The 24,328-nt window shown below is 42.8% G+C and overlaps 1 protein-coding gene across 22 annotated transcripts in view; it reads right to left on the bottom strand.

The window, feature by feature from the left end:
- The window catches only part of LOC116939958 (neuron navigator 2), a 271,136-nt gene that overhangs the window by 4,458 nt on the left and 242,350 nt on the right, over positions 1-24,328 (bottom strand). For 12 of the 22 annotated variants that reach the window (XM_076065371.1, XM_076065356.1, XM_076065362.1 and 9 more), the window contains 16 exons: positions 20,895-20,978; positions 20,117-20,231; positions 19,554-19,708; positions 18,292-18,312; positions 15,061-15,239; positions 13,784-13,937; positions 8,711-8,876; positions 7,279-7,379; positions 6,880-6,975; positions 6,373-6,541; positions 4,753-4,988; positions 3,780-3,934; positions 3,267-3,338; positions 2,043-2,239; positions 1,390-1,508; positions 806-1,009 (listed from right to left, as the gene is read on the bottom strand). In XM_076065371.1, the coding sequence (XP_075921486.1) occupies positions 806-1,009; positions 1,390-1,508; positions 2,043-2,239; positions 3,267-3,338; positions 3,780-3,934; positions 4,753-4,988; positions 6,373-6,541; positions 6,880-6,975; positions 7,279-7,379; positions 8,711-8,876; positions 13,784-13,937; positions 15,061-15,239; positions 18,292-18,312; positions 19,554-19,708; positions 20,117-20,231; positions 20,895-20,978 (2,223 nt within the window). The remainder of the gene's footprint in view (positions 1-805; positions 1,010-1,389; positions 1,509-2,042; positions 2,240-3,266; positions 3,339-3,779; positions 3,935-4,752; positions 4,989-6,372; positions 6,542-6,879; positions 6,976-7,278; positions 7,380-8,710; positions 8,877-13,783; positions 13,938-15,060; positions 15,240-18,291; positions 18,313-19,553; positions 19,709-20,116; positions 20,232-20,894; positions 20,979-24,328) is intronic. The other 10 variants (XM_032949053.2, XM_076065369.1, XM_076065359.1 and 7 more) reach the window with 6 other exon arrangements.

Below are 24,328 nucleotides of genomic sequence, written 5' to 3'. Positions count from 1 at the left end.
TGTTTTGCGACAGCGGCTTTTATACCCCAATCCCCCCAGGCCTCCAGCCATAGTCTCTATGGGTCGGTCTCTGCTGAATCGAGGATTCTTTCTGGAACGTTTGGGGACCAGAGCTCTACCGATTGGACAACCCCGCACGCTTCTCTTGGGTGTCTCCTGATTGTAGAACTTTGCACAATTTGGCGTTGGCCAATATTACTTCCAGCACGGCACTCTCATTGGCTGTGAACTACCTCCAATTACAACACAACATGAATGCCTAATGCAACAGATGGGCCCTTTACAGGTTTGCGCTAGCATAAACATCACCTCCGATTATCACGGTTGGCTACGTGCGGTGCGAAAGAAGTTCAACATACATCATTATCCTTGGTATCGTAATTATCACCGTTATCCTTGCCATCACTGTCATTGTTATCCTGCTCAGCATTGTTACCATTATCCTCAACTTCATCATCATCATCATCCTCATTATTCTCAAGTGCTACAGCACCCCACTGTTCACACACCGTTCAAGTTCAACCATCAAACCTGGGTCAGAACAATTCCATCCCTATTACACTAGTTATGTGTACTAATATATAAATATACAATGCTAACTGTAGGTCAATTGCCGTATTCTCCAGATTATAAGATTGCTTCTGAAATTAAGACATACCCCTAAATGAAATTAAGACATACCCCTAAATGTTTGCCCGGTGTCAATTAAGTTATACAGATCTGATCACACACACCTACCAAATTTTAAGACGCACTTAACTTTTGTTGTATAATATGGCACGGTACTGCAATACCCATAACTTACCAGCGGGTCGCCCTCCACATCACTGGGCGGAGCTGGCTTGGAGGTGCTGCCCTCCCGTGCCGATGTGTAACCGTCAAAGCCCACGTCTTCAGGCCTCAGCTGGAGCAGCGTAGGCCAGTCATGCTGCAGTGGGGTCGACGCCCATGGATACGTCTCCATCACCCACTTGGCAGGGTCCTCCCAAGCCGAGCGCCGTCCATACAACTGTGAGGCAGGGACGGGCGGCCACGTTGAACACTCCTCTAAATTCATCCCTGTCTGCCAATCGTGACTTTTATAGAAAATTGGTGTGGAACTCGAAAATTATGTGGGTCACCAGCAACCTAGCTTACTTATTAATGAGAGTCACAGGCAATAATTATTGGAAACTAATTGGATTTTCCTCCAAATAAAGTTTCTTATTAATGAGAAACATTATTTGCAACAACTAACATGACCAACATGAATGCTGTACACGAATCTCATTTGGTGTTTTATGTGCTCCATGTGTGTTTTAAAAATACCAAATACACATTTACAACATAAATTAATGTATTAATTAAAGTTTATTTATCCCTGATGTGTACCATTGGTAAGAGACTTGCCTGTAAGCCTTCACGAACAGCCTCAAGAACATAAGGGATGATAGAGTAGTTCCACAGGTCGGTGAACCAGACTCGTGAGCCGCCCACATCCATCGGACAGGACAGAAAGAGCCGAGGACCTGCATAACCATGGACACAACATAACAATCAAACCATGAGTAGATTTAGTATTTACACTATTCTCATTGTGAAAGGCTATCACCAAGGCATTGTGTTTTACGTACACGTATCGTCTGTTGTAGTTTCATAGCTGTGGGCAATGTTGCTATGTGGCTCTACCCAATCTGATGATTTATGACCAATTTTAAAACGTGGGGAAAATTTGGACCGCATCACCAGCACACGTCCTACTCATTTTCAAATAACATTGCGGGGTGTTTGATGTCCATCGTGAAGCAGATGCTGTGTACCAAAGGTTAACAACACCCATGCAGTATGTATCAAAGAGGTGGCTGGCTTCGAACCGTGAACCTCTGCAACAAGTGGCAAGCCGTTTCACTGCACTGAAAGTCACTTTAACCGCTTCCACCACAATCATAATCATCGCGAGGCCATTTCCATTTAATTAGCACAGATTGTAATGCAATCGGCTGCAAATATAAATTAGACTTTTAAAACGAAAGAGTGAAAACATGTTAGGCTTGTGGTCTCACCGATGGTGACGTCGGAAGAGCTGTGGGCCTCCAGGAAGCGATTGAGATGCTGCCACACCTTGGGCATCCAGTCCATGATGCGGATGAGGTCATTATTCCGAGAGCTGCTCTGTATCTCTGTCTCTATGAGCTTTCTGCGCAGGAAACGTCCCAGGAACCCGTTGACAGGCTCCACATGGTTGGCACACAGCACCCACCTAACAAGAGAAGGAGGGCAGCAGTTAGTGTGTTGCCGGGTCATTGGCACATTTTAGGAACTCGCTGCATGTTCGAAAGAACAATGCCAATTAACCCTTTCTCGATACGAGACATGCAAGTTGCAGGGTGGGGTCCCGTTGACCTCTGAATATCTGAACCCGCAAGCAGCTCAGCATTGATTTTGTTTAGAGAGGCATAGCGCCATTGCTTTTAAAGACATTGGACTCACCGCAGAGAATTGTAAGGACACGACCGCACTCTATGATACGCCCTTCCGCAAGGCCTTGTGGGAGCCTCCGTACCGATGAAGTTATTTTATTTTAGCTTTACTTCCAGTTTCGTTTTGATGATGCACACGTACGTCATCATAAAAGAATCGGAGGAAAAACGGATGACGTACATGGACGTGAGCGGAACGGGACAGGGTTAATCATGATTATTTTCTTTATTCCAGAACACCTCACTCCTGTATTGGGATGTTTGGCCAATACTATTAAGGAGTCGGTCGCATGTGACAGAAATTAGGATACCTCGAAAAACCCCACCCATATGAGGAGATAACATCAGAGCTCTGCACATATAGGCACAATACATTGAATCTATACAGTCATCTTCTGGTCACTTAGCCTGTAGCCTCATGCATACAGCACCTGGTATGCACTAGGAATCTCCCATCCAAGCTCTAGCCAGGCTGAGACCTACTTAACTTCTGAGATACAATATTGGGTGCATTCAGCGTGATTTGATCACAGGTAACCGAATTGCTTTCAACATTTTCTCAACTTTCAAACTAATGAAATATACACATGCTCTTCCAGGGCCACCGTTAATACAAATCTATACACCCTTGTTTCCAGAATCATAAACAAAAATTGTAACGTCTACAATTACTTGCAGTTATGATCGTTTCCCCTCCATTAAATTGAATAACAATGCTGATTTTTGACAAGCATTGTTGCACTCAGATTTGTTTTCTCATACATTTCTCAAGTGCATGTGCTCGTCTTATAACATCTCCCCCATCACCTGAAGTTGTGATGGAGCTGTAGGTTTGGCGTTGACGTCGTGGCTTGGTTCATGGTGCCGATGATGTAAGGGCTGCAATGTGATTCAGCAACAACAATCATATTAAACGCTGCGACATTAAAGTGCTGTTTAAACGTAATAGTAAAGCCTTAGAGCCTCATCCTTAACACTATAACTGAATCTCACGCAGTAAAAGCTGCAGTATTGTCGCATTAGACCAAACAAGATCATCCGTGACTTTGCACTGCAATTATAAATCATAGTTAACAATGTTTGAACTGTTAACACATGTTCGTGCATGTAAAACCCCCTTTTGCAAATCTATTGCTCGATGAGGGCCTCCCCACACCATGGGGGATATTCAACCAAACTTTACCACGCTGATTTGTGCAGGCTGTTGGTAGGCGGTGAGCGTGGGCATGGGAGCATACAATTAAGAGTACAACGATGGATTTTTTTTTTATGCAAGCACTGCGTGCAATGTGACATTAATTGCGGGTTTGCGCTACTGACCATTTCTGGTACTTGCAGTTGAGGAAGCCGTTGAAGATGTCGCCCAGCGAGCCGATGTGGTGCAGGTTGTCGAGGATAATCACCAGCGGCATGTCGGCTGCGTTGCTCTCGCTGTTGCATTGGTCCGCCAAGTTTAAGAGGTATTGCCGCAACTCCTGTCCGCCACGTGCGTCTCTTGTCAGTGATAGTGGCAGAAATTCACTTCTAACAGGATCGATGTATGTATGTATGTATGGTTGAACTTCTTGTGTCGGTCATGGGGGTCGTTTGGGCATACTTCACGACACTTGTCAGTTTGGGGTTGGCAATTTGGGGGGAGCTCATACCAATTCAGACACTGTGTGCCACTGATGTTGGCCGTAAGGCCGTGGCCAGCCATTGACCCCAGGATCCATACTCTTTTTGTTCTATTGGGTAAAGTCACGTATTTTTTACCTACGTGACTTTACCCAATAGAACCAGAGTATGGATCCTAGCAGTCACGAAAGCTTTAAATCTAGAATTGACCCCAGGATGCCCAGTTCAGAGCAGAGTGCATATACAGCGCGACGCCACTGCTCCTCCACATTATAATGCATGCTTATTTAACACTGTCCTGCATAAAGGGGAACATAAGTAGTGATTTAGGTATGCAGATGACTTGTCTCTCATGATTAGACGGACCGTCAAAATCCAAGGTCGCGATTCAATTCAGGAATCATGTGTTTACATTGTGGGGAATGTAGTGCCTCTCTTAGTGGCTGTAGGCATCACAATATATACATATCTAAAGTATATATGTATAACTTCTTTCTCGCCATACGTAGCCAGCCGTGCTAAATTGGAGGTAATCGATATCTTGCACGCGTGATACATTGTGCGTGTAATCGCGAGTGTAAGAAAATATTTGAAATTCATTAACTGTTGCACGCCCAATAACACTGCACGCATTTTTTTTTTTCAAGTGCCAAAAAAAAAACGGCGAGCAAATGACCTTGCTGGACTTGTGGTCGACGTTGAAGGTGGCGATAACGCCGTCGGTGACGTCACGCCCCGAGCGCTGCACGATGAACTCTGCGAGCCGGTTTGCCAGGAAGGTCTTGCCCGTGCCGCTGGGACCGGACAGGATGATGCGCCGGTGCTCCATGAGCAGCGACACGTAGCGCTGCAGTGTCGCCTTGGGGATTAGCGTCTCGAACACCAGGCTGTCCAGGCTGTGCTCCACCATGCCTGCAGGGCAAACAAAACGTTGACATCGCTCACACCGAATGCATCCAGCCCCATGTAATTATGTTTCATTAGGCCATTGTACACAAGAAAGAAAATATTCGTATGAGACCAGAAGTGTTGAAGTAACTTGTTAACGAGTAGCTTCAGTAAGAGCTCAAGTTAACAAGAATAAATGATGTTTCGTGCTGGAGTGTGAGCAGTGAAGGCTCATTTTTCTATTCACCTGTAAAGTCATATTGACGAGCGACAGAGAGAGCAAAGTACACGGTGCCATTGATTAATGTGTGTGAGTGTAAATAGATTTTGGAACAAAAAGAAAAGCATTGCGGCATCAGTGAATGTTCTCAAAATGTAATACGTAACAAAGGCCTCCTCATGCTGTTCCTGTAATGGGTGTCATTTGACCTTACTTCACCAAGCTGGTCAGTGTGGGTTGGGTAAAGGTAGGAAAAGCCCACGACTAGTTCAGATATCACTCGGTTAGCCGTGGCCAAGAATCGAACGTGGGATTGTAGTGCGGCGTGTGTTAAACCAGCTTTGAAATCTAGAGCAGACTCACGCAAGGTACATCATACCTTTTTTTTTACCTAGATTAAAAACTCATGTCTTTAGAACTGCTTTTTGGGTTAAGTTTGTTGTCCTTCCCCCGCACCTCCGATTAGCACAGTTGGCTACGTACGATGCAAAATAAGTTATACAGTGAAACCTTGGATTGTGAGCATAATTCGTTCCGGAAATGTGCTCGTAATCCAAAGCACTCATATATCAAAGCGAATTTCCCCATAAGAAATAATGGAAACTCAGATGATTCGTTCCACAACCCAAAAATACTGTATTCATATAAAAACGATTAATACAAAATACCTTTTTATATTTTTATTATTTAAATTTTATATAAAGTAATCAAATTTATTAATTACATTTAATCGTGGTTGGTGTGAGGGAGACGAGAGGGAGGAGAGGAGGAGGAGGGTTATTGTGTAGGATGACTTTCACTTGCAGTACAGTTACTAAAGAACAGTCACTACACTTGGACACAAAATAAAAAAAATTGCTTTACGCACACACACGTGGTCACAACACTATAGTACTATAGTAAACAGTATACGCTCACAGGGATGTTGACGATACGAGTGAGGCACGCCGACTGAGACCGAACATGGGAGACGATTACCCACAATCCCGCAGCGAGAGAGCGAGAAGAACCATTGGCTCAGTTGTGATCACGTGACGCTCGGCAGACAAAGCGTTATACTGTACACGTACTGCTCGTATTGCAAGACATCGCTTGTGTATGAAATTATTATTTATTAAAAAAATTTGCTCGTCTTGCAAAACACTCGCAGACGAAGTTACTCGCAATCCAAGGTTTCACTATACATACCTTTGAGCGCCACGCGGATGGTGGTATTCTCGCCCACCAGGTAACCGCAGGGCAGCAGCTCGGGCACGTCGGACTCGCGGCTACGCACAAGGTCTCCGATGCTGTAGCCCAGCACGCTGTCCGTGCTCAAGCCGAGGTTCGTCAGTGGATCCACCCGCAAGATATACTCCTGAGCAGAGGGTGTGCACATACGTGTACATGGACACATGGCAGGAAAGCGTCAGAAACAAAAAATCAGGCAGACAGACATCAAAAATAAATCATTTGAAACCTCATTTCTGTATCTATGATGTATGGAACGAAGTAATAGGTGCGAAGGGCTGCCTATTTTACTATAGTGGAGAGTGGATGGAGCCAGTAGTGATAGCAACAACGATATTGTGTCCGTTGTAGTTTGCATTTGCACATTGCAATTCTGTTTGTACACATTTCCACAACCTCCCCCTCCCCCCCAACCTCTGCGACATATTTCTCCTCTTTCCCCAACCCCCTTCCATTCGGCTGTACCTTGAAGAGACGTCGTACGACTCCGTCTAACACGTCCCACTTCGTCTTCCCGCTGACACCAATACTGCCAATGGTGTACTCCTGGATCTTGGAGTCCTTCAAAGATAAAAAAACCCTTGGGATTAGGACAACAAAATAAACCGTACAAGCAAAGCTGTTATTTTTCACACTGTCTGGCTGACAGCATGCTAATGCCATATGCAGCTGGTGTTGTAATCCATTTTGGATTGGATGCATGTCGCCAATTTTTTCTTTTCATAAAAATTGCAAAAAGATGGCAATAGAATCAGGATGTGGAGAAACAACCGTATACACATGTAGATGCACAGTGCTTAATGGCCGCACGTGTAAATGCAGGTGTGTGTGTGTGTTGTACTACAGCTGTTGATTGGTCTGTACCTCTCTACGCTTGGGCAGGTCGGTCAGAGAAACGACGATTTTGACATTGCGACGGTCCTTACGTGTAGATCCATCGCCGCTGCCATCATCTAGCAGCATATCTGAAAAGGTGGCACATCGATAAAACAATAATCGTAAAAAGAAATCACTGTTGTGCATTGTATTAAACATATATTTCTCACGCATCTATTTAAGCCTCTAGGATTTTGTATGCATTCATGTTAATTTGAAGACTTTATAGACTTGGTGGGAATGTACAAAATTACGTACAAAAGATAAAATGCTACAAAATTATTAATACACTCCAGAATAAAACTATATGCCACATGGGGAGCCACATGTTGTAAACATTGCATAAAAATCCTTAGAAATGAACCTACACATGAAGTTACATTTACTATCTGACCAATAGAGGGCAGCAGAACCATAATTAGACGATGAATGGCCAAAATGTCAACATTTCGCTCACGTAGGATCGAGTATAATCGTTTTTATTACATGTATAAAAAATAATCCCGTTTGGTTGTTAGTCGGTCTTGGGTTGTGGTTCGGTAGTGGATGTAGTCGTACTGTGTTTGTGGTTAAGTGATGGCAGTGACAGTCGATGGTCATGATTGGTTTGTGGGTAGTTTGGTGATGGTTGTTGAAGCGTTTGGGGTGTGGTAATGGTGGTTGGAGTCGCAGTTGGTGGGTGGTAAGATGATGGCACTGGTTTGGTTCAATTTCCAAACGCAATTTTCCCATTAAAGCTTCACTGAAGTGTTATTTGTATTTTTCAGAAGGCTCCAATCGCATTAAAGACTATTTGACATGCAGGAGTCAAGTGGCATACCCAGAGAAACCCCCTGCATTATGAGATGGATTCCACTCAAAGAGCTGCACATGAGATTGAATCCTTGCTACACTACCATATCCTGCTCACCTTATAGCCCAAATTAAGTATAATATAGATACAAATAATGCACATTCATATAAACACCATCAGCAATGATCAATCCACAGCCGTCACCATCTCTCACAGCCCTGCAGGGTAACAATCCACCGATAGCAACTGCACACGAGCTGATTTAGTTTCCCCCACCTCCTCAGTGCACACCACCATGTGTCCACAATAGAGGTCATTACAACCAGCCTCATTAGAATGTCGCCTGATGAGGCTGATTGTAATTACCGGCGAAACGTCTCCAATTGTAAATGTCGTGGGTTTACTCTCCAACACACAACCGGTGTGCTCAACGAGTAACGAATTTGACATCGTTTTTGTTTACGTGACAAACCTTACGAATTGGCTGCGTCGAGTGGCGGCGGGTTTAACGGCGCATTCATATTCACGCGATCTAACCCAGAAATATATAATAAGCACGTGACTTGAACAGAGACGTCGACAACCGTGAAGGGTAAACGACTCATCAGGACTGAGAGAGAGCAGTACCGAGGCTGGTGGACTCGGGCAGGTTGAGGCTATGCTGGGAGAGCCCCACGGACTGGCGTGGCGAGGACGTGGAGGACATGGAGAGCTGCGACTGGGCGCGACTGCAGTTGCCGCCCCCGTCCGACTTGAGGCGATCGTTCTCTGCCTTGAGCTTCTCGATCTCGCTCTGCTCTCACCGCACAGTAAAAGCTCGCGGTGAGTGCAATACAATTGCCGCTGCCGTGCATTGTGCAACGTGATGTAGTTTGTTTTTTTTAAGTCACACTGATACGTAACCGTCGACGGCGATTCAACTTTTTCGACACACTAAAGGAGTAGAGTTGCCACGTCTGGGGTATGAAAAAATATCGACAAGTATCATGGGAAGAAAAACATCTCACAATGAGGGGAGGATTCATGACACACAGCGGAGGACTGTTGCGCAAAACGTGTAGCAACCTCTTGCGATAGCATTCACGTAAACTGCTCTTGCTGCCATCCCAGCGTCTCAGGTGACTTGTTCGATCCGTTTATCACGGGAGGGGGTGGGGGGGGAGCGACCGCGGCGCCTTTTCTTTGAGGGTCGCAGTCCACTTCGAAAGTCAACTGCCAAACTGAAGTGCGCAATTTGCTGGAGTTTGCGCATCAAGACGGACAAGTGACAGCGGTCTCCCTCGACCCAAGCTCTCGATCGCTAGGAGACCCCACAAGAGGGGGAGAACACTGCATGCAAATGCATTGCATGCAAATGCATTGTTCTGAGTGGAGCACGATTATGCAATCGACAAAAAACCAGGAGTTAAATGTCCCAGAGAGATTTCCCACGGCAGCTACCTGGGAGAGAGTCGTGTGTAATTTTAAGTGCCGCACTATCATGCGTTTGTGCATTCAACTACTGTATAGGTATAAGGAAATGGGTACTGTTGTTAAAACTTTCCAATGTGAAAAAATTAGAAAAGAGAGATTTTAATCCACGTCAATGGCAATACATGTTCTCATGAGTATTAATCTCTGGTGGCATTGCCAAAAATAACAATGGGTTTTATAATGCAACATTATTTATTGAAAAGTAGCATTGAACATTCTACTGTGAGCACAAATGTATGTAAAATACATGTTTACTACACATTAAACATAAAAAAAAATATTATATAAAAAAAGGATTATTATGGAAAAGACTGGTGGAAAAGCCGAAACACTTTTTAATTATAAAAGCCACGTCAAGGATCCGAATGTTATAATCAATTACATAAGAATTAAATACAGTAAAATCAAGCAACACAGCTTCACTTCATTATAAAAGTGCATTTGAAGCAAAAGGGACCTGAAAATGCTTGCAAATTGTTCAATGCTGTCCTCTGTAATTTAATTTTTAATCTGCTTAAGAACAATCTTGTGCTGGATTATAGGGCAATAACATTTTTCTCAAATCTTTTCCAATGCAATCACACAGTGGGAATATTATTATAACTTTGTGTTAATCTGATTTTCAATGCCTTTAAAGTTAAATTGCTTTCTAATGCATTATGTGGTATCACATGAGAAAACGTAACTTTTGCAAACCAATTAATATAGTTTTAAGGTCAAAGTTACGTTTTTTACTTTACAGGAGCATTTTCCTTTGCTGCTAAAATGCCAATGGCATGGCTGTAAAATGGTTCATAATGGGACCAAAAGGTTACAAATGAAACAGTGTTATTTTTCAATAAAGATGTATACTCATAGTAAATGTCAATATTAAATATACAATTTCAAATGATTTAATGGATTTTAAAGGGCAGCAAGAGAAAAGGGCTTTGTGTATGTGTTATGACCACACCACAAGTGACGTATGTACAAAGACTAAAGATCCCACATACAGCCTTTAACACACTTTTCGGGCAAGTGCTGTTAGCGAACATCCATGAAGACCGGCATGGCACATGAGGGGCTAGATGGCCGGCAGCACGCCCAGCCGCCTTTGTCTCCCGAGTGGTGATGTTTACACACCGCACCCGGGACCCATTCAGAGTCGTCATACGGGAGGCCTAGGCCTGGTTCAGATAATCACTGGTGTTGGCTGTGAGCGGGAATAGAATTTGGGTCGCCAGGTTCAAAGCGAAGCACGCTAACCACTACACTACCACTCGCACAATGCATATATCACCTACATAACGTATTCCTTGTTAACCATCAGGTAAACAATGTATAGTTGGACTGTAAATGTAAAAAGTTGGGTTTAATTACTTGCCCCGTTTCACAAATAAACACAAATGAAGGTGGCCCAAAAATACGAGGGCATATATAGGATGCCACGGCAATATTTTCACAATTAAATATGTCGCAACTAATCATCAAGCTTATATTTTGGACCAAACTCTTTCACCACCATTATTTGTTTCATATACAATCAATTTTTGAAACTGACCAAGTAATTCAAACTATTAAAATACCGTATATTGCGGGAGTAACTGAAAACTAGTCAGATATTTGGAAAAACAAAACATCCAAGTCAGATTTGGCATGATACATAAAATACAGAAACTAATATCTGGTACTAAAAATGTATTACCGAAGCTATCAATAGATGGTGTGTACCGGAATAATTGCTCTTGTGGCAAATGCTATGTTGGGCAGCCTAGTTTTGATCAGAATGAAACTACAATAACACCAAAGGAATATAACATACTCCCAAATACAACTGTCGGCTGTGGCAGAACACGCGTGCCAACAAGGACACTCAATTTATTTTTGATAATGTTGAAGTTCTGTGGAAAACTAGTTACTACTGACCAAGACTAATTAGAGAATCTATGGAAATTTAGAGAAATAAAAATAATTGTAACTGTTCGGATATCTACAAGCTTAGTGCAGCTTGGAAGCGAATCATCAACTAATACATTGTTTAAATGCATGCCTATACAGGTCGCCATACATCAATAGGGATTACTTGTGTGCAGACAATAAGAGGTACTGCTATTTTAGTGCACACTAACGACAGGAGGAACAAGAACAATCTGCACGCATAATGCACGTTTATTACTATGTGCATGCATAATGCACGTTTATTACTATGTGAATAACCCAACCGGTAATGGCTACCCATTGTCATTTATATAAATTCATTAACCCCCCCACCCCTTTTACGTGAAGGGCTCACAAGTGATGTCATCGCATCTATCCCTCTATTTAAGGAACGGACCAAGAGGATTTCTCCACAAATCTGGCTGTCCGCTTGATGATGCTAGTTATGATTATTGGCGAAACGTCGTACTCGGATTGTAAATATTGTGGATTTGCTCTCCAACACACCGGTGCGCTGTCCGAGTAATACATTGGCACGTTCTGTTTACGTGACAAACCTTACCAATTGGCTGTGTCGGGTGGTAGCGGGTTTAACGACACATTTATATTTGCGCGATCTAACCCAAGAAACCTGTATTATGTACAATCAATGTGTACAATGTTTATTGGTAACCACAAATGTGACCGAGTTGTTTATAATTTGAAATTACATTACTTTAAATCAGTGCTAAAGATTTATAATGCTATAGTGAAAAATGTGTAGTTCAAATGTCGTTTTTATATATATATCATGTAAGTGACCCACAAGACAGCAGCTGTTCATATTTGGTTAATAACATCCAAGATCCATCCTATTCATCAATATATTTTTTATCATTAAAAAGTAACCTTCAGAAAACTGACTCAATTATTAATGACATATACATCTCTATTTTTTCAAAACCATTCTATACACAAACCAAATTCTTAGTGCAATCAAAATGCTAATAAAATATTAACGTTGGTGCTATTTGGCACATGGTGCTTCATTAAGTATTAATGATTAAATTGTGACCTGAATGATTTAATAATGATCACAAAACCCAAGAGGGATAGACATGGGTGATGAAATTGGTAGAAAACCAAACGTTTTTTAAAAATGTACTTTGTTTTTTGTCATTGTCACAATACTTGAAGAAGGAAACTTGGCAGGAATAGCCAAAAACCGTGCAATGCCACAGATTGTGTTTATTACTCATTAACACAACACTGGGCGAAGACCCCGGGGCCGGCCCAGGACACGCTGTTGGGACTATGTCGCTCAACTGGCCTTGGAACGCCTGGGAATTCCCCAGGAAGAGTGAGAGTCTGTCGCGAGGGAAAGGGAGGTCTCGACCGCCCATCTCAACATGCTGCCGCCGCGACCCTCACGAGGACAAGCGGATTGAGAAACGAACGAAATCGCTAACAACAGATAGATGGCATAAGACATTCACTCAACATACCCCTTTACTTGTGCATATAAATACATTTGAGTTGATATTCAAAAAGAACTACACCTTTTGGCAGGTGACTGACAAGTTCAGATGTAAGGGGTTCGCTTGCCTTTTAGTTTGCACTAATCCAGTTTGAAACGAATAAGTATCCCAACAATGGCTGGGGAGTAATTCAAGTGTCCTCTGTGCTTGCTTGTGGATATAAAAAAAATCCACACTGCCGTGTGGCTGTACACAACATTTTCCTTATATTTGGCAAAGCGAAATAAACAACTCACTATTTAAATACTAGCTTCCAAAACGGGATTGTAAACATTGTGAATCCAAAGTTACATAGTTATGTGAATGTAAAACAGATTATAAATGTCACATAATATAAGAATGATACGTGCATTAACGTCAGCCTATTTTTTAACACACCCCTCCCCCATAAATAAGAGTAAAGTAGAATGGTGTATTGTATGCTAGGCTAAAAGGTGTGGCACAAGGTAATGGCATAAAAATGTTCATAACGTTGGGTGGGGCAGGACTTTCCGAGTGACAGGGGTGGAAAAATATGCACTTAGAGAGCAAATGAAATGCAATGCAAACACCAACTTCCTTGAACAATGAGCTCTGTATATCACAAAAAAGAAATCCACCCTTGCAGAATACACATTAAAAAGGCGGTAATGGTGAACATTTTTTTGTATCCCCTTTTAAAACGTTCTCTTTCCTTTTTCTTCCAAATGTGTTGTGTTTTCACGGGTGGTGGTTTTTCCATTCCCCTGCTGAGCCGCCACGAGGCCTGGCAGGGAAGGGGGGGGGCGGCGGTGGGGGGGGGGGGGGGTCGCACCTGCATGCGGTTCATAGACTCGCGCAGCTGGTCCAGCTGGTGCGCGGAGCTCAGCGCCTCCAGCCGGATGTCCGTCAGCTTCATCTCCTTCTCTCGAAGCTCGCTCCGCAGCTGCATCACCTTCTCCGCCTCCGTCTCCGTGCACTCGCAGATCCTGCACACGACCCAAAGCCAGCGAAAGATGCGCAAAGCAGCACCGTTAGCTTTGCCTCCAGTAGCAGCAATGGAAGCTGCTTTCAAGGAATATTAGGGGGAAACACCAGATGCTTTGAGATATATTTTTTTGGAATGTTGCCATGGTGCACTAGTGAGGTAATGTATGAATATTGGCAGTGTTGAACAGGAGGCCAAATATACCGTTTCTAGCGTTCCCTTTAGTGGAAGCATTTCTGCCAGCGTTGGCATGAGCAAGAAATTGCAGGGCTGTACATTTACCTGATTTTTTTACAATTTAGTTGTCAAATGGACAACTACAATTACCGTACTATCCAAACCACTGAAAAAAACAAGCTTTGACAACCTTGCCATGCCACAGCCAATACACACAAATCACTACAGATGTTATCCGCAGCAGTAAAAAATATACAGTTCAGCATAACGAGTGCAGCAATGATTCAAACTTTGGCCACCTCTCAATAAATTCCATTAAAATGTAGTCGTCTTGGAAACACGACAACTTACACATTACACACCACAGTCTGCAAAGTTAAACTTCACATACACATTTTCTTGATTTAAAGCTTTCGTGACTGCAGTGATTCATATTCTTGGTTCTTTCAGTAAAGTCACGTTGAAGGGAAACAATAAAATAAAAAATATATATAAAATAATAAAATTCTCACGACGTTTCGACTGTAACACAAACAGTCATCATCAGGTGTGAAAACCAACGGCAAGAAACATTTGAAAGAAGTGGCGGTTTGTATTTATTTATTTATTTATAAACGGTGCTTGCATTTATTTTTTATTTTTAAGCGTTAGCGCCATGGATAGCGATTTGACAGTTTGTTCAGAAGGACGAGTCCATCTATGTTCGGAAAAGAGGAGGGGGGGTGACGAAAATTTAATGTATGCTCTCTGAAAGCCACCGTAAGCGTGAGCAATCAATTAAGACCCAAAATGGTTTATCAAATCCTTCCAATGATTGCTAAGCCAGAATCCATCTTCTCGGTTGAAATTGTCTCTGCGTTTGTATATGTTTAGATTCGCTAAACCAAGATCACATGGCAGGTCTCCGGCAAAGGAATGCGGCTGGCGGGGAGTGGGAGTGAACGTACGCAGACGCAGAGTGAGAGGGCTTGATCGCAGGCGTGACAGCGGTGACTGCTCCATGGGGTAGCTTGGGCGACGATGGGAGGGAAGAGTCCGGAGTTGTCATCTCCTCGATGTCGGAGTGAGACGATGCCGACTTGGGCGACTTCTTCTTTCCAAACGCCTGTTTGAAGGAGCTGCGAAGCTGAGCAAGCACAGACACGCCACATACAAGTACCGTTTAGTCAGTCGTGTGCTAATAAACGTGCGTTCTCTCTCTCTCTCATGGCCGTGCTTGCAACAACAAAAAAGATGTGAGGTCTCAATGTTTATAACACTGTGTAACTATTTTTTTGTTCCTGGGTAGTAAATGTTATTTCCTAATTGCTTATGCCTCAAATGTACAGAAAATGGCTATTATTCGACATAAAAAAAAAAATTGTGACCAGGACAGTGATATTTAGAAATTTACCTATTTTCAATGAGAAAACTGGCAAATTTTTCGTTCACATAAAGTCAGAAAAAAACAACATATTAATACAAATGTACATGTATTTATACTAAATTAATAAAATATTACTACAAAAGATTTAGACACCAAGGCGCACTACCACAGGCGGGACTGGCCACAGCGGACCGAGTTCTTTGTGGGGAGGAACAATGTCAAATGGGAGCCACTGGTGGACCCCCGGAAGGTGCTGATGCCACCACTGCACATCAAATTGGGCCTTATGAAACTATTTGTCAGAGCTGTAGATAAGGAGTCGGCCGCCTTCAAGTACCTTCAAGACTTCTTCCCTAAGCTGTCTGAGGCAAAGGTCAAAGCTGGTGTCTTCATCGGACCACAGATAAAGAAGATCCTGGAGTGCAATGAATTCCCCAAGAAGGTCACTAGTAAGGAGAAAGCGGCTTGGAACAGCTTTGTCGCAGTGGTTCGTGGCTTCCTGGGCAATCACAAGGTCGAAAACTATGTGGAGCTGGTTGAGAACATGATGGGAGACTACATTTGTGGGCTGATTCATGAAAATGATTTACAGTATAATCGTAAATCTCGAAAAACTACTCACTTCTAATTCTTTTGTAGTAATTTTTACATTGCTTTAGTATAAATACATGTTAATTTTGATTCATGTTGTTTTTTCTGACTTTATGTGAACGAAAATACAGAAATTCACCTGTTTTCTCATTGAAAATAGGTAAATTTAAAATATCACTGTCCTGGTCACAAAAGCAAAGTTTGTGGGGAATAATAGCCATTTCCTATACTTTTTAGGCATAAGCAATTACGAATAACACTACACAGGAACAAAAATTGTGTTACATAGTGTAATTACTCAAATAAATGCATTAAAATAATCCGCAATGACAAATTAATATATCTGTTTGACTATGGCTTAAAAAAATATATGGTATCAGAAAATAATAACTGGATGTATCAATATACTTTTTTCAAATTTGTTTTATTGTATGCATCATGGGCTCCAGAATTAACAACATGTTCCAAATTGAGGATAGAAAAGAACTGCACCCTAAATGAGACCAAATTAATTCCGATGACTTACGTCACAAAGAACACCTATATCCAATCTAGCTGACTGCATCGGACACTTCCTTTCACAATGTCCTATTGTTGGGAGAATGGCACCAAGGCAAAATGATACTACAATGTTAGCCAAATCCTGCCTTGTGACTTGCATTCGCCAATTGTCTAACTGGAGCACACATGTGTTAATGCATGGCTTAGACAAAAAAATGCTTACCTCTGATACCTAGCATACAGTAATGCCAGCAGATGGGAAAAAAGCAGAACAAAAATCCCAGCATGAAAGAACAGCCGCATCAAAGCCAGAGAGCTCAGCATTCATTCACACACAGATACCTCCATTAAGAGCTATATTGAAGTCACAGCCGTTTTTACCACTTATAACAAGGTACAGAAGAAACAGGCAGAGAACAATGAGAGTGACTAGATGTTGATTGTTACATTTTACCAGCATATAACAATGTGACAAAGGAGACCGATTTTAAGGGAAGTTCTGAACATTAAAACACATTATTCAAAGAGGAATTATCATTTAAAATTGGTTCCTGCGGGTATTATTTTATTTTGCGCGTGGTGTGGAAGTATGAACCGGGTTTCTCAAAAAGGTGGCAACACCCCGTTTAAACAAAAGCCAGAGCTCTCTGCTGTGACAGATATATCCTGCTATTGCTTCGAGTCAGGATGAGCAATGCAACACTCCATCAAAAATAAGAAAGAAAAAATAGGAGCAAGCAGCACAAATAGTTGTTAATCTAGGGATAAACCGACAATACCATAGAGCTTTGAATGATGTTCAGAGGTTGGTACATTATACTTGAATGTAAATACAATGTAATTAACCTTACACGATTCACAAACCTGTGCAATGATACCGAGGATTGGACAATTAAGGCATGCTGTCTAATTGCATGTTGAAAAATAATAATGATACATTAAAAAATCTGTACAGTCATTTGTCATACCATTACTTCACAGTGAAGGCCATCCTATGCTGCGTTGGCCGCGGTGCGTATTTGATCATACGATTAGCATGCTGGTCATTGTGAGTTGATGAATGGGTGGCCCAGGACTGGATTACATATTACTTACCACTCATGGTAGCCAATTCAAACTCGGTAAAACCGGGTTCATAGTGCAGTGTGTTAACTACTGCGCGACCGCTGCCCCTATGTTATTTACGTCATACGGATGAAAAAAACACAAAGTATTGATATCCCATTCTGGGACTTAACATCAATCTAATAAGCCCTTATTGGCTGAAATAGTACATAACATTAGTCAACTATGGCCTACAGGAAGCTAGTTCACAAGGCCTACCCACGGCATCCATCCTTTAATGAGAAAATTTAGCTATTCAGGCTTTGTTTTCACATTCCATCGTACTCTGAATGTGCTAATTGGAACAAATGGAGGGACACAGATGTCGGTTAAATCCCTTGCATACATATGAGCAAAAAATGCAACATTCTGCAAAGAGCAGCCTGCCATCTTCACGGTTGCTGCCAAGCTGCGCTGCTGAAGTAAAAAAATAAATGAAAGGGTACACAAACAAGCTAGGCCACACGCACGCACACAGAGCTGACCACACAGAATGGCGTAAAAACACAGCAGCCAGTGGCATATATTATCTTTTTTCCTTCCTTTCGCATAAGGCATGCTCGGCCGGCTTATGGGAGAGAAACACAAGCGCGGCACGCAGCGACACAATATTCACCTTTCCGCCTTTTGTGTTCACCTTGGAGGTTAAGAGTGAGTGAGGAGACAGAGAAAAGTGTGAAGTCAGCTTAGAGCAGCAGGGAACATGGAAAACGATGGTGGATTTATTTCGTACTGATACCTCAACGAGTTGGTGGGGGGGGGGGAGCGAAATAAAAAGAAGACTCCACAACATGCGACAAATAATGAAGGAGCTACAATGGCTCATAAAAGCAGCTTAAAGGTGCTTAAATTAAAAAGCTGCGTCATGAACTTTGAAGTGCACTGCAACCTCTATGATCTTAAAGCCCAATGCTATACACCCAGTTTGACAGGTTTCCTTTACGCAGTATCTATGTCAGCCACTATGCACACAGGCTGATTGATTGATATTGCAATACAGTAATGCAGCAGTACAAGTTTAACTGCAAGGACGGACGGACGGGGGGGGGCGGGGGGTCATCATTGGGTCTTTCCCCCTTTTCAAAGAAGCTCTCCAGCGACGTTTGTTTTTTTACTCATGTTGGCTACTAGGGGTTCGCTTGTGGGCTTACCAAAACTGTGACTGAGATGAGTGCGCAGTGCGGGAAAGAGGCGAGGATGGAAGTGGAAAATCAAATAATGGGCGGGCCACGCACGGACTCACCGCTCTCATCTCCTGCTGTGCGGCCCGGTTCCTAACAGGCCGCGGACCGGTACCGGTCGGCGGCCCGAGGATTGGGGGTCCCTGGTATAATGTATTTCTGAGTTTGGATTTTGGATGTACTTTGAGGAGGTTTATTTAGTTTAATTATTACATTATACCTTCAGTTTTCTGTACGATTATAATACACGCTTTTATTTTATGCTTTCACCAGCATTTCATTATCCTAACCGTGCTTGTTCTGAAAGGAATATGTCATGCTAATAAAGGTAAAGTATTTAGAAAATTTAACAACCGATGGTAAATACTGAACATTCTTTTCTTTTCAGATATTTTCACAAATGTGTACTAAAGAACAACAACTTTCGTGAAGACATTTAACTTAATTTCCAATATGAAAATGTCTCCTATACTGTGGCATCGCAGCAAATGAAACTGTGTACAGACCTAACTTTCGGCAACGTGACTTTAGCAGCACAGATTTATGGAGGGAAAGAAACAAAAATCGTGAAACTAAATACTCAACAACAACAAAAACCTCGCGGGAAAAAACGAGAAGGGAACGAGCAGAAAGAAGGTGAACATGAAATGCGGTCAGACTAAAATATTCACGGTGTGCCCTCCAGCGGGGAACTTACCCAGTTCTTCTTTTTCTTCTTTTTGGAGTCGGGAGTTTCGGCCGAGCTTCCGATGCTCGAGTGGCTCGTGGCGCTGTTGATGCTCGACACGCTGTCCGACGAGTGCTGCCGCCGGATGCGCAGCTCCGTCGACTGCGAAGAGCTCGCACTCCCTGCTGAGACAAACACAGGGCCACGTGACGTACCCGACCCGCTGAGGGATCGAGGGTACAGGGGGGAGCGGTGTCGTGGACGGTGTCGCAGCGGTTCGCGCTATGGACCCGCCGACCCGAGTTCGATTCCCACTCACGGCCCACAACTACCGGGGATGATTATCTGAAACGGTCCTGGGCCTCCCCTAGGGTCGACTCAGCCTCAAATGAGTACCTGGTGCAGTGTATTAACATCGACACTAAATCAGAAATTCATAGCGCATTGGACTAACCACTGTGCCGCCGTTCGACAGCAGTTTAAATCTGACATCAGAGTGTTTGTCATTTCATGCTGCTGGACCGTAAAGACATTATGGACGTGTGGCGGTAAGCTTTTGCGACGATTTTCGGAGAGTAAACAAGTCATCACACCTTTTCGGGAGAGCTCGGGAGTGTTGATGACACCGCTGATCGCAGCCTGTGCCGCCACATTCTGCCTCTTCAGCATCTCGATGGTCTTTCTCAGTTCATTCAACTCCGAGTCCTGCTTCACAGGAAGAGGCCCAAAAACCACAAAGCTGTGTTTTACATCTAAAATAAATAAAAGACACCGGATTAAAATGGCAAAAAAAGTAAAAATAGATGGTCTGAGTGACCATGTAGTATGTAAATACTGGGCGGTACTCGCAAAATAAAATGAATAATCAGCAGCAACAGATGTGTAAGGCTACAATTTTGTAACAGATGGCACAGTTATGGAAGTCGTGAATTTGAATGTTTGTGAAAAGTAGAAACATTGTCTTTCTTTATTTTCGTTGAAATTGCCATGCACGGCGAGTGGTGGGGGTTTCCTCACCTAATAGCGCGAGTTATTATTATTATTATTGCCCCGCACCCCAGCCGGGAAATTTATGAAAACATCATTATTGTGCCAAAATCGTAGCCTTAGGTATAAGCCATGTGCACGGCCACGCTACCTTGCAGTGTGTGCTCATTAAAAATCATGAGGACAGACTGTGCAGCGGCACGGCCGTCGGGGACCTGGTGAGTAATTGGACAAGTGCGGGTTCTCATTGCAATCTCCCCCTGGGAGAGATACCCATTGCAGCCTTCAGCCGTGATTTATTAATGAGTCAAATGAGGACTATTTCTTTAATGAGTCAAACTGAGACAGACAGACAGCGAGCGAGCGAGCCCTGGCTTCACCCACCTTCTGCTCGGCGGTCATGGTGAGGCTCTGCAGGCGACTGGTCATGTTGGCCAGGCTCTGCTCAAACGCAGCCACCAGGTGGGCCTGTGTGAGCGGCAGGAGACACGGCACATTCGCAGAGACAAACTATTGTGACGCGAATTAAGTGCCGTGCACTTGTGAAGTGTACTATGGCACCTCTACATTCAGTCACATGCAACGCAAACTAAAAGTGCGCTCCTGAAATTGCTAGTTCGCACCACCGCTGGCAGGAGGAGCCTCCACTAGGGGGAGCTCTCGAGAGCCCCTCGACAGGGTATCTTACCCGACTCTTCCACGCTTGCCAGACATTTTATAAGGCGTGAGAGCACCCAAACTTTAAACCTCCACACGCAACCTGCCCATCGATGATGGTGTACCCACTTTTACTGCTTGTCAGATATGGGGGGGGGGGGGTTAGGGGGCGGAACTCAAGAAACTTACACCATTATTTCAACTCCCGTGCTAACCATTACACCATGGCAGCATCTCTGTAATGAATAAAGAGGGAAATTGGATGAATCCGTAGATTTGAAAGACATCACGTCAATGTACGCTGCATGAGAAATATGTGCCAGGAGAAAGAGGTTTAACAAATTGATGATATGTATTGGTGGGAGACAGCCAGAAATATGGACAGTAGAGAGAGAAAAAACCTTTGCAGGCTGTACAAAAAGCAGATGAGGAACAATGATCCCCTATAATGTGGCTGTTGATGGGAAGTTGATAGAGAAGGCAGTTATTACTGAAGGAAAGGGAGGCAGCATATGGATAATTGAGATTTGAGTGGTGAATGGGGAGGCCATGAATAATTTGAACTAGAATAGAGACACTTTGTAATTTATGCAAAGGTGATTGCAAAGTTTGGAGCCTAACGCCACGATTCACGAGATGCTTGGAGATCCATAGATAAGAAAAGTGCAGTAATAAAGAAACAAATTAATGGGGCAATTAACGAACAATCACATACTATAGTTCACGTCAAACAATAATTACCATTGGTGTTTAAATTAAGAATATAAGCTAGTTGTAATTACTGGCGAAACGTCGTACTCAGATTGTAAATGTTGTGGCTTGGCTCTCCAACACACCGGTGTGCTGTACTAGTGACGAATTGGCACGTTCTGTTTACGTGACAACCCTTACTAGTTGGCTGTGTCGGGTGGTTGTGGGTTTATCGACACATTGATATATTTACGCGATCTAACCCAAAAAAACCTCTATCATGAAGATTAACCCTTTTAACCAGATTAACTATCACTTAAATTCAACGACAAAAGGGCTACGTGCAGATTTCAAGGAAGGGTTTGAATGTGCACATTTGCACGTGTATTTGTGGATCGACTTCAAAGTAAAATGTGACATTGTTATTTGAAACAGACCACTTTGGTGTGCTGGTAACATCACGATATTAGCCTCAAAGCAAATTGCTCTCCAATGCAGAATGCGGCTATCAACGTTATCTCTGCCTTGCTTCTCTCGGGCCGATACAAGCTCTCAATGTTTCAAAACATCGAAGATGACTTGAAAAAAAGTGATAAATGTTATCAGTGATGGCAGGCTCACAGTTGGAAGACGGCAAGTTCAAATCCTATGCCCTGGAGTGTTACTAAGCTCATCATATCTCCACAGTCGATAAAATTACTACCACTTTGTGGGTAACTCAACAGTGGTTATCTTATGGTAAGACTAACCCCTGCCGTTAAGAATTTGGAATTGATACCACCCGCTCAGGGCTGTAAAGGGCTGTAAACCTCTATGCTCATTAGCACAGGAAATCACCTTATAATGACACCAGTGATATATAATAAAGATGAACAAAAGTGCTGTTATAAACTCCATAACCAAGCCTTACTCCAATTCAGTTGTGCCGAGGCAGCTCCAACTTGAGGTCCATGAGGAATTTTAACAACAACCAAAAATATCACCCACATATCTCAAGGTCAAGCAATGCTAAAAACAGATCAAAATGCAAGTCTCACCGCCACTAGCCCACCGCATTAAATAGAGCCCTGGGGGTTGTGGAGGAAAATGCATGAAATTTTAATTGAGTTGTTCTAAACGCTTCAACCGCAGTGCGAATAAAGCCTCGTGTTTTCACATGTTGGCGCTCATTATGCAGGGAAAACGCGTGTCACGTTTATAAATACACATCTTTTTCTTAAAATATACAAACAGAAACTATTATCAGGCAATTCATTTGCGAGGCATTAGGTTTCAGACGCTCCACTTTTTTTCTCTTAAAACAAAGCTCTGTGTTTTGGTCCCATTGTGATGTTGGCTATATGTATGACTACTAATCACAATGAGACACCAATGGCAGAGGATGAACACGGAAATGAGGACTTACAGTGATTGTAGTAGTGAAAGACTGGCTCCTGCCACGGTAAGGGGCCATTCATTTAGTAGGTACGCAAAACTCTGTCAAAACTTGACCCCCCCCCCCTCCCTGTATGCACGCGTACTTTTTACCAGAACGGCCGATATTTAATCCACGCAGAAACGATCAAGGATGAATAATATTAAGCAAACAGATAGTCCACCCCCAGACTATCTAACTCATTTGAAGGACAATGTAGACAAATTATTATAGAGGTTTCACCCCCCCCCCGTTTCCTACCTGTACATACATTATCAGTAGACCCCCCCCCCCTCCATGCGAACATACTAAATGGATGACCCCTAATGTGGACTTTCCACTCTTGGTTTAGGGCCAGCAATAAACATGACCATTGTTTCCTCAAACACTCTGGAGCAGGGAGACTCTTTAAATAAGACTGGGTTAAGAACATTATTGGACCAAAATAACCAACTGTATTTTCAAAAAAATCTCAATATAAAATAGTAAGCCTAACACGAATTGCCTTGCCATTATCAGAAACATACCAACGTGCCAAAAGAAGAAAGTGTTCAACCCGTGCATATTTACATCATGCGACCTCCTTTGCCAGTACCAAAATATGAGAATATGTTTTCCCCTTTTTTCTGGCAACAAAAACAGGTGTTAAGATGTTAAAACGCCAAACTGAAACCTTTTACAAGGAATCATGTCTGCATTAACAACAATACTTGTGGTCAGAATGCAAAAAAAACGTGCTCTTATAATATATGCATTGTCTCTGGTGTGGACCAATCAGTTTCAAAGACAATGCATATATTATCAGAGTATGTTTTTTGTTTGCATTCTGACCACAAGTATTGTGGTTAGTGCAGACATGATTCCTTGTAAAAGGTTTCAGTTTGGTGTTTTAACATCTTAACACCTAAATTTTGATTTAAAGCTTTCGTGACTGCAGTAATTCATATTCTTAGTTTTTTCGGTAAAGTCACGTTGAAGAGACCATAACTTTGAGTTATGGTCGAAACGTCGTGAGAATTTTTTATTGTTTTATATATATTTTGTTATTTTGTTGTTT

This window comes from Petromyzon marinus, chromosome 7, assembly GCF_048934315.1.
Source record: "Petromyzon marinus isolate PM22_M1 ecotype Great Lakes invasive population chromosome 7, UKy_Petmar_22M1.pri1.0, whole genome shotgun sequence".
NCBI classification, from domain to species: domain Eukaryota; kingdom Metazoa; phylum Chordata; class Hyperoartia; order Petromyzontiformes; family Petromyzontidae; genus Petromyzon; species Petromyzon marinus.
The sequence above is the reverse complement of the archived record's forward strand: the minus strand, read 5'-3'. Positions and strand labels throughout refer to the sequence as shown.